This window comes from Crocodylus porosus, unplaced genomic scaffold (assembly GCF_001723895.1).
Source record: "Crocodylus porosus isolate Cpor-Errol unplaced genomic scaffold, CroPor_comp1, whole genome shotgun sequence".
Taxonomy (NCBI): domain Eukaryota; kingdom Metazoa; phylum Chordata; order Crocodylia; family Crocodylidae; genus Crocodylus; species Crocodylus porosus.
The window spans coordinates 236,650,104-236,666,622 of NW_017728886.1; the positions used below are offsets into that span (position 1 = coordinate 236,650,104).

At 40.6% G+C, this 16,519-nt stretch overlaps 1 protein-coding gene across 1 annotated transcript in view; it reads left to right on the forward strand.

Moving 5' to 3' along the window:
* The window catches only part of DCAF13 (DDB1 and CUL4 associated factor 13), a 41,765-nt gene that overhangs the window by 10,944 nt on the left and 14,302 nt on the right, over positions 1 to 16,519 (forward strand). The window contains exons 6-8 of the mRNA XM_019551650.1: positions 3,316 to 3,393; positions 9,637 to 9,719; positions 13,513 to 13,677. Coding sequence (XP_019407195.1) covers positions 3,316 to 3,393; positions 9,637 to 9,719; positions 13,513 to 13,677 — 326 coding nt within the window. The remainder of the gene's footprint in view (positions 1 to 3,315; positions 3,394 to 9,636; positions 9,720 to 13,512; positions 13,678 to 16,519) is intronic.

Below are 16,519 nucleotides of genomic sequence, written 5' to 3' on the forward strand. Positions count from 1 at the left end.
TGCACAGTAGTTGGAGCCGCTCCCCCCGCACCCTCTGGACGAGCCACTCGCGGCTCTTTTATGCACGACCCCCTGGCTGTGCAGTGCCTGCCCCAGCCCCCCTCCCTCTCTTGCTGCGGGGGCCTTGATCTGTTCCTCTCCTTCCCCCTTCCCTTCCACCACAACAGACTTAACAGCTGGATGCAGCTCTCCAAGCTGCCTGGCTGTGCTCCTCACTGCCTATGTGCTGTGCTGTGGCGGCGTGCATGCACGGGTCATTTATCAGCCACATCAGGAAAAAAAGGCTGATTTCTGATACAGTCAGTATTTATATTGGTACTGATCTGATATTGGACCGATACATCGGTCCATTGCTATAGAATATTGAAACCAGCCATCTATAAATGTTCAACATAGACTGGAGAGAAATTTGGAGAACTCAGCAAATTCACAAAGACCCGCTGTCAATCTGTGAGCCATCTTCCTCCTACCTCTTGAGTCTCTCCAGCCTGTATAGGTGAGAATCTATGTTCTGCTGTCATGGGTAGCCAGATAGACTTTGGGATAAATGTTTGCTTTCATGTTTTAAAATGCAAGCAAATGAAAGGTTGGGCTGTCGACCTGTTTCTGCCTCTCTTTTTTAGTTAGTCTACCCACAAGGTTACCTGTAATTTGGGCAACGCACCACTAACCCACTAAAAGAATCTTGCAACACCATAATCCTAGGAAATCTGAGAGAGCCTCCTTTTGCATTTCTCTTCATGCCTAAGAGGTGTGCCCCAGGTGAAGCTCTGTGATGTTATTCAGAAAGCAGGTGATGCAGGTGATAGACATGGAATGTACAAAGGCATCAACGAGCTACTGGTCTAGTTATTCCTAAAACAGCTCCACTGAAAGACTTAAATGGAAATGTCATTATTGATGAGCAAAAATAGTTTGAGTATTGGATCGATTTATATACTCCAGTGCGATCTGAAACCAAATGCAAAGAACTCAAAGGATTACCACATTTCAAAGTTATGATGGATTTAGACAGCAAAGTCTACATAGAAGATTTGCAGAAAGCCATTAAATTTGTTCCTGGGAACAAGGCATCTGGCAATGACTATTTGCCTGCTGAAATCTACAACTGTACCAACGGCGAATTACTTCAAAATCTTCATGAAGTTATACTGCTCTGTTGGAAAGAGGAAGCGGTATTACAAGATTTCAAAGATGCTTGGTTTGTACAATTCTAGAAAAACAAAGAGGAAAGAAGTGACTGTAACAATTATAGAGGTATCTCTCTGTTGAACATCGTTGGAAAAACTGTAACTGGCATCATGCTCCGTAGGCTGCGATCTCTAAGTGAAAGAATTTGTCCCTAAAGTCAGTGCAGTTTTTGCTTGAGACGTTCCACCACTGATGTATTTTCAGTCAAGTAACTGCAAGAGAAGCGTAGAGAAAAATAAATACCACTGTACATAGCCTCATCGATCTAACTAAGGTCTTTTGATACAGTCAGCAGACAGGGCTTTTCTACTGTTCTTAAGAAACTGGGTTATACCCCACAAACTGTTGGGCATCATTTGTTCACTTCATCAAGGCATGGAGACAACTGTAGTGTGTGAAAACAAAGAATCAAATACCGTGTTAGCCCGCCTGCCTTTTAACGTCTATTTTTCATTCCTGCTTCTGCATACATTCAAGGACAGCAATGATGGCATCCATCTTTGAACCAGACTGGATGGAGGCTTGTTCAACATTGCAAGGTTCAGAGAGAAAACCAAAGTTAAAAGAACTGATTCTGAAAGTTTTCCTGTTTGGATGATGCGGCCTTGGTTGCCCACAGTGAATCTTCACTGCAAAACCTTTTCGGCACATTTTCTCAATCACACAAGTGACTTGGGATGGAAGTTAGTCTCAGGAAGACTGATTATCTACCAAGGAGTGGAAGAACCAATACCTGACATCACTCTGGTGTAGCTGACAATTTTTGCTACTTGGATTTTATAATCAGTGAGGAATCTTGACCTTCAGATTTAACTGAATAACAAAATCGGAAAAGCAGCTAAGATTTCAGGCTATTAAAGAAACATGCATGGAATAACAGCAGACTAAGATGAAGATATGAATCTACGAGACTTGTGCACTGCCATTCCTGCTTTATGCTTCAGAAACATGGACTGTATATGCTAGGCACATCAAGAAAGTCTGAACAGCTTCCATGTGATGTGTCTATGCAGGATTCTGAAAATAAAGTGGGAAGACAGAATAACAAACACAGAGGTATTGGTGCATGCAGGACTGACACACTATCAAGAAGAAGAAAAGGTTGTGTTAGATCAGGCATGTCAGGAAAATGGGAGAAGGTTGTATCCATAAGAATGTTTTATGTAGTGAGATTTGAGATGGCTCTGGAAAGCTGGGTCGCCTTCTGTGGTGGTACCATGATGTATGCAAAAATGATATGAAGTCATTCAGCATCAACATAGAAAGCTGGGAGAAGCATGCAGAATCCTATCCAGTCTGGAGGGAACATCTGGCACTGGGTGTAGCTCAGTATAAAGCAGCTTTGATCCAGAGGATGTAAACAAATGGAGAAAGAGGAAAGCAGTATGCTGTAAATTTGGATTCCAACTTAGACAACATATGGATCTGTGAAACTTGTAACAAGCTATGTTGTTCTTGAATTTTGCTTGTTAAACCAACATTAGCCCAAACATCAGCATCTGACAACACCTTTTAAGTGTATATCACGATCGATGGTTACATACTACTGTCAGCACGATGTCTGAATGATGTTAATACGATGTTTTAGCTATTTCTTCTAAATATAACCTTCTTAAACAATGCTTTTTACCTCTTGATGTAGTGATGTTACAGCAGTAGGTAAACCAGTGCTAAACCAGGAACCAACATGAAGCTGGAAATATTTTCTTGTTAGCTGTGCTGTGTTTTATTGGATTTGATGGAGTGCATGTAGAAGACTAGGACTTACTAACAAAGCTACTTTGTGAAAAGCCTTAAGAGTTGAATGGTCAGCTCTTTATAACAAACAAACAAACAAACTGTGAGTTTAAAAACCTCTATTTACTAGAGGTTAAAACAAATAGGAAATTTTTGTAACCAGCATTTTTTTTATATAAGGGTTCAAGACCACATTCCTATTCTGTGAGTACCCTACTTTCTACAGTCTTCCTGAATTTTTATAGCTTTATGTGAGACTTGCAATATCTATTCTTAAGCAACTGTCATTCTGTTAAATTAAGTATCCTGTGTAAAATGCATATCATTACTTTTGTGAGACCGTATTTACAAAATAATATTTGATAACACATTTTGATTGTTTTTTAGACATACCTTTTAGGAAGCTGTGCTTCGGACAGAAATATTGTGTTGTATGACATGAGACAATCAACTCCATTAAAGAAGGTAACTTCTTCTGTTTAATAACTTATTTATAACATAAATAACACCTTGAGGCACAAAACTGTAAATAGTATTTTAGTATGGAGATGCCCAAGATGATGAAAGGTAGACTCCCAACAAATAGAGGATTTAGAACCAAATTGGAGTTCCAGCAAACATGTTGTCTTTAATTTGAAGCTTTTAATATAATATGCAGAGATAATTTGGGGATTTAAATCCTGGTAAATTTAGAAAAATGCCCTCTTAGTTCAGTTATTGTGCTCAGGAATTGACAGTTGTGCCTCTGTGGGAGTGCAGTATTTTGATTTTTAGATAAGCACTGAGGCCCAGATCCTGTTCTACTTCTGTAAGGCCCAAGTGACACTTAGGCATCTCTGGACAACCATACTCATGTCTCTGGAAAATTGTTAATGAACCAGCTTTTGTAATGCATCTTCATCTTTGTCTTAAGACATCTAAGTTGCAAAAAGCAGAATAGAGAAGGAGAACCGTCACACTGTTTGCCCAGCAACAGATTAGTGAGGATACTTGCCCAGGAGGTAGGAGACCTGGAGTTTAGGCCCCCACTCAGCCTAATGGGATTTGCATCCAAATGTTCCACTTTTCAGGAAGTGTCCTAAGTCAGAGTATGGAATAGGCAGGGCTGAGAGCATGATTCATCACTGCTGTTGGAGCATGGGCCACTAAGTGGAAAGGAATGCAGAAATTGTGAAGCTCAGAAAGCAAGCAAAAGGGAATGTGACCATAGTTCAGTGAGGTGAGCCCTAGCCTGGAAGGTTTCTTTTCCAAATGCTGTTTATGCATTTTATCCAAGTCAGTTTAATGCAAAATGCATTATGTTGCAGCTCTGGAGTTGCACTTTTATATAACTGAGAGAAAGATTTGGACCACTGAATCTCTTACTGGTAGCCAAAAATGTGGAAGAATGGGAAATTAGATTCTCCATAAGAATCTATGCTGTGTGATTTATATGAAAATTTGTATTCAACATTTTATTGCATCTAACTCCTTCAGCTTTGATTATATGCTGTTCTTGGTTCGCATGAAAAGTTTCCAGAGGAAATTGAAAGAGGTAGTTAGGCGGTTAGTATTCGAGTATAAATTGCTTTTTCACATTTCATACCCTGCTTTGTTCATGTTCTTCCATAGCATTGGATTAAGTGAGTTTGGGATCATGAAAATTATGACACACAGACACACACACAGACACACACACACACGTCAGTCTGATCCCAGCACAGCAAAGATTATTAAGGAGCCTGTTTCTAAGCACCTGGAGAACGGGGTGAGAAAAGCACGTGAACACATGGATGGACCAGATGATTTTCTGAGGTCCCTTCTGACCCTAGAAATCTATGAACATTTAGATCAATTTAAATACAATTTATATCTGAAGTGGACAGATATCAAACCAGTTTAAAGCTACCTGAAATATGTACTCTCAGAACTGGTTCACCATGAACTGGGTTTGTTACGTGTGGATACAGTGTTTTGTGATGTGAGTAATTAGTCCCACACTGGCATCCCACATTGAATTGCTCCCCACCACTACCAGCTGTAACAGGCTGCTTTGTCACATGGCTAGAACTTTATTCCCCCACACCCCCTCCTTTCTTCTTCCCTTTTGTTGGCACTTTTTATCAAAGAGTCACTTTGCATTTTTGCACACTTGCTTATCAAGAGCAAGTCATGGCTGACCGATTTGATTTCCTTCTATGACAAGAAGACAAGCTCTGTGGATATGAGGTGAACAGTAGATGTGACATATTTTTACTTTAGCGAGGCTTTTGATACCAACTCTCAAAGCATGCTTATTAGTAAACTAAGGAAATAAGACTAGGTGAAAATACTGTAAGTTGGGAGCAGGTTTCAGATGGCATTCTCCAGGGGTCTGTCACTGGTCCAGTATTGTTTAATATCTTCATGAATGATGTGGAGGGTGGGACTGAGCATTAATTTAACAAATTTGTGGATGACACCTGTTGTGTTTTGAGTGTCTGTATATAGTGCGTTTACTCAAATCTAAGACAACCCTGAATTTAAGATGCTCCCCTCAATAATTAGCTACCAGAAAAGTTGTGAAATCTCCAACCTTAGATGTTTTAAAGACCAGATTAGATAGACATGTGACTAGGGTGGTTTAGTTGGGGATGATCGTACCTTGAGCAGCGGGTTGGTTTAGACCGGGGTGGCCAACCCGCAGCACTTGTCACAAGTGGCACAAGCAGCCTCTATGTGTGGCATGTAGATCTGGGATGGAGCAGGGGACACAGTGATAGATGGGAAAGGGAGCAGAAAGGAGAGCTACTGATTAGAATCACTGTTCTGTGATTCTATGCATCTTGCTATCTGCAGTAGAAAGAGGGAACTAGGAATAGCACACATGAAGCTCAAATAAGAATTAAAACTGTTTACTATAAATAACACCTGGATTTTTCGAGCAGAAGCGTTACAGCTACTTGAAAACTATAAAATCTAAAAGGACTGATACTACAGAAATACTTGGGGCATAGGTAAAATCATGCAAGAAAACTGGAAATCCAAAACATGCAGAAGACTTTTTAGGAGGGATTTAATCACTAGAAAAGTATATGCAAAGTTTAAATCAAAGAAAATATGAACAAGGTTAAATATCTGACTAGGTTATTTGAACTGTGGCAAGATTTGTCAGTTACATACAATTTATAATTATGAAACCAGAATTACAAAAGTGTTTCTGCTGTGTTTTGAAAGATTATCTGCAACTGGCCTAATCTCATGCCTTAGCATAATTTATGACCTAGAAAAAGCAGAGATCCCTGTCTGTACAGATGCTTTTGGTTTAGGAGATAAGATTCAGGTGGTCAGAAGAGAACTGTAACTGTACAAAATTGATTTCTTACAATGGACTGTGCATGTCCTGTCTCTCTCTCTCACTATGCACTGTGTTTTCTACAATTATTTCATGTGGGTCATTATTTATTATAAAACTATAATGTAAAAAGTAGCCATATGAATTTCAGAGCCTGGCATAAAGGTAATGTATACTTATCTTTCTAGTTCTGTTATCTTGTATTTTTATTAACTGTGTGGAGAAGGGAGTCAACAGTTAAGTGGCAAAACTTGCAGATGGTGCAGTTTGAGTTAGTCACGATCAGGAAGGATAAGGAAGGGTACTAAGGAACTTCACTGTGACCTATTATCTGAATGAATGGGCAGTTTGATGGCAGATGAAATTCAGACTTGACTAATGTAAGGTAACAGTGGAAGGATGCTTAAATCACTCCTGTTTACTGGGTTCTAAATGAATTAACCAGTCAAGAAGGAATCGATGTAAAGATCATTACAGGCAGCTTGAGGAAAACATCTACTCCCTGGGCAGTTAAAAATACATAACAAATATTGTTTCAGTTAGCGTAGAATAAATGGGATAAAAATCAACACTGACAATTTCTGAATGCTGTAATGTAAGTCAAGGGTCAGCAATCTGTGGCCTCTGGACTGGGCCCAGCCTGTGGACCTAGGGGGCTTCAGTGGCATTTTGGAAGTATTGGGTATTGCTTGCGCCTCAGCCAGCTGGTTGGGGGATTTGATCAATCAGCTAGGTCCTAGCAGTGGCCCACCTCTATTCTCAGCTGTGTCATTCTGGCCCACCACTAGAAAATATTGCTGATTGCTGATATAAGTCCAGGAGGGTTATGGCAGAAATAGGAGGAAGTTCAGAGTGAGGAGTGAAAATCATTGCAGGCATGGTAAAACTTCCATATAAAGAGGATGAAGAGACTGACCTGGTTAGTTTGGAGAAGACATGAGGACATTATAAAGTCTATATAAAATGAATGATCTGGAGAAGCTTAGGGAAGGATAAGTGGGACTACTTATTTTCACAATATGAGAATGGGAGAAGAAACTAGTGAATTTGGAAAAATAACAAACCTCATGTGTTATACGAACCTGTAGGAGTCACTGCTAAATAGATCACTGAGGCAGATTTTAGGATATTTAAATAAAGATTAAGTTCCTCTGCATTGAACTGCCACAGAGAACAAAATAGTGTTATTTCTTGTTTGAAATGGTAATAAAAGCCTTAGCTGCTCACATCAGCCCAAAATTTCAAACATACTAAAATAGAAGAGATTAAGAAAATCTCCTTATATGTGGACAGTCTGCTTTTGTGTTACTTTAATCTCCAAGTCTTCTAACTTTTTACACAGGAAACTACTAGTGCATATTCATGGCTTAAAAATAAACCAACAAAGCTGGTACCCCCGAGGACTTCAGTGCAGCTTGCCCCAGTAAAGATTTCTCTTTATTAAACATCTGAGCATATCTATAATTAATTAAGAAGAGATTAGGAGATGGTTCTTAGAAATTTAAATGTTACTGTAGTGACAATGTAAATATTGTATGCACAGTAGCATAAATATCCTTAAGGCCTGGACTTAACTTCTGCAGTTAGATACATGGTATATGCTGTATATGCATTCTATAAGCAGATGTTAGCTGCTTATAGAATGCATATACAGTAATGTCCAGACAAAGCTTGTTCTTACTTAAAGAACTTTAAATTAAACCATCAGCTGCTCAAGAAGCTGATGCATGTTTTTTGATCAACTTCCCTTTTGAAACCAAGTCCCCTTCTCAGTCCTTGTCTTTCCCAGTGACACAAAGCACCCTGCCTCCAAGAGTTCCTTATTTTAGGTTAGCTCCTGGGAAGCGGGGAGTGTGTTTCTCTTTAAAGAGTAATGGTATCAGCATGACAGTGTCCCCAAACAGCACAGCAGGCTGCTTCAAAACTAGAGTGCCATTCCAGTGCCATCTGTCCTCACTTGGACTTTACTGTGTCTTCCCTGAAACTGCTCTTTTCCCTCTGTTCTGTTTTCCCTGGGACTTTCTCTGTTCTTTCTGAGCCTCACTCCTCTGGTACAGTCAGCCTCACTTGCAGCAAAGCAGTTAGAAAACTAGTCTTAACATAGGACCAGCACTCGTTCAATACAATGAAACACCTTGACACAGGGAACCACTCAGCTAGCAGTCTGTGGTCTGCTGTAAGGCCTAGACTGCGATCTGCCCTTGTGGTGAAAAGAGCAGAAAGGGTGTCCAGCTTATGAAACTTGACAGCACAGCCTGCTCAAACTGAGCCCCTACAATGTGTTCGCAGCAAGAACTGCAGCCTAGGAATTCAGCCCACTCAAACCTTTTAATCATAAGTGTGTAATCTGAGCTGCTTCTGTTGTTTAATGAGATGGTTGTTCATTTCTTATAGATAGCTTGCTGTCTAGAAGGCATCAGAGAATGAATTCATAGTGGTAAAGTAACACTATCTGAATTTGATTGTGTGGGTTTAGTGTAAGTCATTCAAAGTTAGTGTATTGTTTCTATTAACTAATTTATTCTGAGTTTTAGCTGCACAATCCTATTTTGTGGTGCCAGAGAACCTAAAATCTGCATTAATGTAAAATAAGAATAATAAAAATTTGAGTGTCATAAAGAGTAGGCACTCATATTTTACCTTGGATTTCTGTTGTAATAGAAAAGTTCTGTTCTAATTGTTCAGTTTGTTAAACACTTTTATATTAGTTAACGTGTGCAAGAGCTGTTTTGCTGCTGTGATTAGAAACCCCTTCAAACCTCAGGAGAGGCTAAAGCTATCCTGAAAATCGAGGTGTCAGATGATTCCCCCCAGGAGTTCCCACCTGTCAGTGTTGCCATTACAGTATTCCAAGGTGCGGCACAGAACATGTGGTTTCCTAATACCTTTCATCTGATCCAGGGGTGCTCAATACCTTGCCCTCAAGCCAGATTCAGCCCACGAAGCCATGCCATCCAGACCACTGTGTTCCATACAAGTTCTGAAATTTGGCAGTGGGGAGTATTAATTACCCCTCCTCTACTGCCAAATTTTAGGACCCATGGGGAGCCTGGCAGCCAGACAGCATGGTTCTGTGCACCAACCCATGAGGGTACTGACCCATGGTCCGGCTCTGAGCCACTCTTCTGGGCTGCAGGGCCAAAATATTGAGCACCAGATCTAGTCTAATCAGTTGCCAGCAGACTTTGAGAGGCAGGTCTTACTAGGTTAGCTGTCAGCTTCATTCTGCTCCAGGATGTGATTTACTTCTCTTGTAACACATTTGCAGTCAGTCTACAGGTCCTTAAAGCACATGAAATTCAATCAGTGGCTTTAGGGAATTATGAAATGTTACTTCATACATAACACAAACTACTAATTGTTCATAATAATTTAGCAGCATTTACATTTTCTAGGTTATCTTGGACATGAGGACAAATACGCTCTGTTGGAATCCCATGGAAGCATTTATTTTTACTGCAGCAAATGAAGACTACAAGTAAGAATGATCCCAGTCATTTTTTTCAGCTAGATCTTGGAAACTTGTATAATTTTTATAAATTAATTTACCCATTTTGATTTCGAGTCATCTAAGGAATTGTCTTATCTTTTGCTGGATTTAGAACTTTGTGCTAAATAGCAAATTTCACCCCCAGAGGAATGCTCTTTTACTTGGAATTGCTTGGATTAGATCCAAGTTCATGTATAGCAGTAAGTGTCTTTGTCTTCAATGTGTCTGTACTTCATCAGCACTGTAAGCTTTGCCTGTTCATGAAAATCAGATCAATTATGTGAGGGAGAAAAAGAGGAAAGGGGTGTAGAAGATGGGAACTTAATTTTAATTCACAAGAAAGACTAGGGAGGTGATGCAAATATCCTGTATTGGAACTGGACAGTTAAAACCTCAGTGATCCAGCCACAGGCAGTAGAAGTATTTATTTACTTGCCAGCTACCCTGAGCCCTGCCCCAGGGTGCTGATTACCTGTTTTGACAAATTTATTGAAAGAAAAAAATAGTCTCTTGATATTTGTGCCCTGCTCCCCCTAGATTTGTTAATTTTGTGGTAGGTCTTTCTGTTTGTTAAAGTGCTTTTCTGTTTTCGTAAGGCACTGGCCTTCACAAGGCTTTGCTAGCTACCAGTTGTTTAAAACCACAGGCACCCAAGATGCAAATTGTACCTTTCTTCTCACGAAGTCATTGGCCTACCAATGGATTACTGCTTTGTTTGGGAACACAAGAGTATCATGACTTCTTGAGGCTCCTCTTCAAAGGAGCTTAGAAACTAATCTTGAAATTGAAACTGCCCTTAAAGGGGATGTGCATTGTGGAGGGTCTTCATCCTTTGTTTTGGTGACAAGAATGGCCTCCTGAGCTATTTATTACAACTCATATCTAGTGGCATCACTGAAGTGAAAGTAGCAAACCTTTTCAAGTTAGCAACCCCTAGTTCTTGCCTACTGCTGTACATCAGCAAGCTGCACAAACATTAACTAATTAAGTAAATTGAAATAGCAGGTTGAGTGTGATGCTGCCATTTTTGTTCCTGGGGAATTGAGAGCAAAAAAGTGGTGGTTGGCAATAAGCTAGGGAAAAAGACTGCATCAAATTAATTAATCTGTGGTGGAGAGGGTACAAAGCCAGCTGCTGAAGAAAAATCAAATACCCCAGTCCTACTCCATAGTGTACCTAATGTTATCTGCAGTCATGCTGGCTAATGCTGCTGTCTGCATGTATTACAGTTGCCCTTGATCTGAGCTACATGCTGGATGCATGTATAGAGAGAGAGGCCTTGCCCCCACTACTGCATTTAGAGCAGCTGTGGAATGATTTTCTACATTCCATAGTAGGATGAAACCAAGACTTCTCAAAATTTTATTTTCTGTGCATAAAGAACTACGGAAAGGGTGAGCTGCACGCTTACCAGCTTTAGGATAGCTGCTACCTTGATCTACTCAAACAAAGCATGTGCTGAGAAAGCTAAAAGGCAAACTAGTCAAAGTGGAGTTTATGTATATGGACAGAAAGGAAAGTTGAATCCTAAATGATGGAGAGATTGAATCCACATCTTGTCGTTTCTTTCTATGTGTATGGCACAAGGGGAAGTGAAAGGTCTGACATTTCATATGATATGCTGAAGTAAAAGGGTTTGGGAAAGAGAGGGAGGAAAGACATTTATTTGTCTTCATATGACGTTAACATTGAGACTTATAGGAAGGAAGAACAGAGAAACATACTGAGGTGAAGCATTGCGTGAAGGGAGATTAGTGGGTCATTAATATAAAGAAGCTATTGGCAGCTCAGTGGATAAGATCACTTGTAAAAGGAAGTGTAGAAAGAAGAGGCAGGAGCCAGTCTTGAGATGCCTTTGTATATCTGGGTGTCGGGGTACGCCAAAGGAAATGCCAAAGAGAAGTCCTTCATTAAGAGGTGAGCCCCAGGAAAGACACTGGAGTGGAAGGAAGGGTTCTCCTGAGGCCCTCTGTGCCAGGCCTTTGAGTGTGGCTGTGAAGCCAACCCAGTTGTCTTGCTTGCAGGCCAAATATACCAAATTTCAGAAGTGAGATGAGGTAGCCACCTGCTTTGACTCTGTTTCTTGGTATGTGCTCAGGGTCCACTGCAGGGGCTATCCTGCCTCATATCTGGAGTTTGGAGCAGGAGCATATCATGGAAGCACTCCAGGGCTTAACTTGAAGGCAATGTAGACAAGCCTAAAGGGGGAGAATTACAGGGTTGACAGTATCAGACCCTGCGATACCAAGGGATTTAAGATACTATGTAAATGTAAAGAAATATTCTCATGTTTGCTTAGATATGCCTGTATACAGAGAGAGGGAGACAGGCAGGCACAGAGTGAACTTTCAGTGCTTTTCTTCGGTTGCACTTTAGTCCTACAGCACTTAATCCCCCCCCCCCCTTTCAAGCCAAGCTCCTTAAAATGGAGCTCACCTCTACTAATAACCACCCCCCCCATCTGTGGAGGAAAAGATCCTATCCCACAGCTTCATTTGTTAAGAAGAAAATAAAATCTAACTATTTTAAAGGACAGCCATAAAAACTGGTATTGACTCTCTCTCACTCTTATCCTGTACCTCAAGCCAGGTTAAACTTTGTTTTTAAAAGCCAGGGTGGAGGGACATACAGGTCTTACCTGTTCTGATTGTTTCACTCTTGCCCCATTCTTGCTCTGAGAGTTCATGCAGTAGGAATTCGTGTAGAACGTGCAGAGCCAGCAGCTGCTCCATGTGCTGATGCCCTTGCACCTGCACTGGTTCCGAGGCTAGGAGGTTGGGCAGTGGGGATGGGAGTCAGTCAGATAGGGACTTCTCAGTGGGGTCTGGCAGAGTCATCTTCATGGAAATCCTGTGGAGCTGGCAGGGCTATGCTATATGGGTAATTTAGAAGAGTTGAGGGGGACATGCTGGATGGAGCTGAAATGGCGAAAGAAGACTGAGTCAGAGATCAAAACCAGATGCTGAAGGCAGAGTGAAGTGACAGAGACCCACCTTCACTGAAATGAGCAGAGGAAAAATGTAAATCTGACTAGACAAATAAATCTGCCAGCTAGTAGATTTTTTGACCCTGGGTACAGGTATCTTCCTTTCTTTTTGTAGTTTATTAGCAGTTGTCTGGTTTAAAATGAATGGTTTTAAGACGCTGCTCTAAAACTTGAGCTGTGTGGGTGCAAATAGCTATGTACATAGACGAAATCTATAGCAATGTAATCTACCTGATCAAGTTAGTTCTTTGATTGAAGGATCACAGGTATTTGATTCACAAGAGAAGGCTGAGGGGTGACCTAGTGGCCATTTACAGACTAGTCAGAGGGGACCAGCAGACACTGGAGGAATCCCTGTTCCCCTGAGCACTACCAGGAGTGACAAGAAATAATGGTCACAAGCTGGCACAGGGTAGATTTAGGCTAGATATCAGGACGCGCTACTTCACGGTCAGGGCGACTAGGACCTGGAACCAACTTTCAAGAGAAGTGGTGCTGGCTCCTACCCTGGGGGTGTTTAAGAGGAGGCTGGATGAACACCTTGCCAGGGTCGTTTGACCCCAGTACTCTTTCCTGCCATGGCAGGGGGTCGGACTCGATGATCTACTCAGGTCTCTTCCGACCCTAGAAACTATGAAACTATGACCCCGGCATCCGTTCCTGCCTGGGGCAGTGGGTTGGACCTGATGATCTGTTTAGGTCCCTTCCAACCCTAAGCACTATGATGATTTACACAAAGCTATATGAAGTGTTATTATGAGATGGTATTTAAAATGTGATGCGTTTCTTTTACAGCTTATATACTTTTGATATGCGCTTTCTGGAGATGCCTGTAATGGTGCACATGGATCATGTGTCTGCTGTTCTTGATGTGGATTATTCTCCCACTGGGAAAGAATTTGTGTCCGCCAGCTTTGATAAATCTATTCGCATTTTTCCAGTAGATAAAGGTCATAGCAGGTCAGTAATTTTATAAATAAATCTGTCTCATGAGCCCCCTTTATTGTCACCCCTCCTGAAGGTTCTTCACTCTTGCGTTAACCTATGTAACCTATAGATTCTCTTGCTGTGGATATTGAATCTCAGTCTATGAATAGTTTCAGGAGTGATATTTGACCAAATAATTACACTTTTATTTAATGAGCAGTGAATTTTGTTGCTGGTAAGGCTGGCTCGTAAAACTGGCTTTCTGCTAAAATTACTATAGGATCAAGGGAATAAAATCTATCATGTTTGTTAAGACAAAGGTATTTGGGTAAATGCGAGATCTTGTATTAGACCAACTAAATAGTTGGAAAAATTTGTTCTTTGCAAGCTTTAGGGCACAAACACCCTTCTTCAGGCATAGGGAGAGTCTGCTGGTGTTTTGTGTGCTCTCCTGGGTGCTTTCATGTCTGTTAAATCACTTTTTCTTTGTTTCTTGATACCTAGTTCTAACATGCCCAGAGCTGTAGTATGAGAAGTACAGCAATGTCTATTTTGTATAGAACAGGGGACTTAACACTTCTTTTTTGTGTGATATTATTTGCCTTATTTAGGCAACCTAAAGTTTATGGTCCCTCTTTCCCCATTTTTCATTGCAAACGTATATTTGGTTTCTGTTAACGCTTCAGGTCCCCACTGACATTATTGCTTTTCAAAGGTATCTTGCATAGATGTTGGTTCTGAATTACCATATTTTCTTGCATACACCCCTTGTTTTTGGAAAGTAGAATGAAGAAAAAAATCTCTTTAGAGAGTGTCTGCTGGGAGTGGGGAGGGTTTGAGAGGGAGCGTCTGTAGTCAGCAGCTAGGGAACCCTGTGTGCAGCAAGCGCAGATATACTTTTACTTTCTCTTGGCAGACTCCTAAACCACACAAACTGATGCTGGTATATTTCCTTGATTTATAATGGGCACCCTGATTTCCATCAGGTGAATTATGGGAAAAGATGTGTGGTGTGTGTGAAGAAAATGTGGTATTATTTTTGTGTGTGTTGGTGTGGATTTTATTTCTTACATATATTGGTAATCCATGTAGGTGCTATTATATGACATTTGCAGTGCTTCCCAGTATTGTGGGATCTGTCTTTTATGAGTAGTTTTCTACTCTTGAATGTTTCACTAAAGATGTTGCATAAACTGTATGTGACACAGGTGCTTGTGGAACTGTTCTAGATGCCTGTTCTATCTGATTCCCTGCCATCTGATTTAAACTTAATTTACAACCTTTTGTGAGTGCTTCTCTGACTAGGTTTTAATCTGTGTTTGTGTGTTGTTATCTCAGCCAATCTGAATTAATCTTTTATGTGTGATTTCATAAAGCAGCATATTAAATCTGACATGAAATTTTAGATCACATTTTTTTCCGTTAGATTGAGATAAAAGAAAGTCACTAGGCTTGTCTGGCATCATTTGTTTTTCATAAACCTGTGACCTTTCTTGCAGCTGATTTAATTTCATTATTCTATTATATGTGCTTACAGTTGTTCTTTTATTGCTTTATTTTACTAGAAGAATTGCAGTTGCCGATGGTTTATTAACTCTTTTCCTTTAGGGTGCTGGAATATGTATTATCCAGACGTACTGATTTGCAGGGAGTCTGTTTTGTTATGGATAGCCTGTACCATACGTACTCTTTAAACTGTTTATATGCCTCTCTATCTTACTGAAAGTCAGCTTTTTCAGTTTCTTTTATTTTTCTTCAGTCTTGGAATTGTTTCAGATTGCGGTTCCTCCCAACAGTTTTTGACTTCTGTATTTCTAAGCAAAATGTACTGACAAAGTAACCTTTTGCCTAAACACTCATGCTTCTCTGAACTAGTTTCTGAGATCTCATCTTGTCCTACCTTCTGCCTAAAAACAGTGAAATATGAAATTTTATTAACGCTATTTTATCAGTAAGTGAAGGGGAGATGTGAGAGAGTCTATAATGCCATAATAATAGACATTCTTTTTCAATAGCGTGGAATACTACTAGGCTGCCATTATCATAACATTTACCTAAAGTAACTGAAAAATACAGTTAGACTAAGGAAACTGGATTCCTGTACACTGTCTGGAAGCAAGCTGAGAAATCTGCTGCTCTTTAAAAAGTGGGATGTTGCAGGATAATACAATTGAGAGGAGGGTTTTGGAAGAGGAAATATTATTCTGGACTTAGTTTTCCTGGATTAGAGAAATGAAATAGTAGTGAATAGTAATTGATTCATCTGTGCTTATGGAGGTAGAGGCCTGATTTTGTTATCTGTTTACTTCTTTGCACAGTCAGTGCCAGAATTACTCTGTTTAGCTCTGCAGTCCTATATCTGTAATGCTTGCTCAGTGTGACATTATTCCAATGAATACCATTACAGATGCAATTTATATTAGCCAGTGTCTGGATGAGTACTTTTGGCAGCATATGGAGTAAATTTTTAGCTAGTTATGCATTTGAACAGAGAGAATATATTTTTAACATCTTTTCTAGGGTTGACAGTTTTACGAAGAGTTTAGATTAGGGGTGCACTGATAAAGGTTTTTTGGGTTGATACCGGTGGCCGGTTATTAACTGGCCACATCAGCCGATATCGATCCGATTGCCAATATACAGCCCGGCAGCTTGGATACCAGTGTCCAGCTGGTAAGTCTGTTGGGAGGAAGGGCTGTTAGGAAGGGAAGGGGTGAGGGGGGTGCAGATTGAGGCCTCTACAGTGAGAGAGGGAGTGGGGCTGGGGCTGGGGCAGGGGCAGGTGCTGCACAGCCATCGTTCAGGGTGCCCTGGACAGAGTCGTGGGCGGTTCGTCTTGGTGGGTGACTTTGCCACTGGGACAGGTATGTGTGGC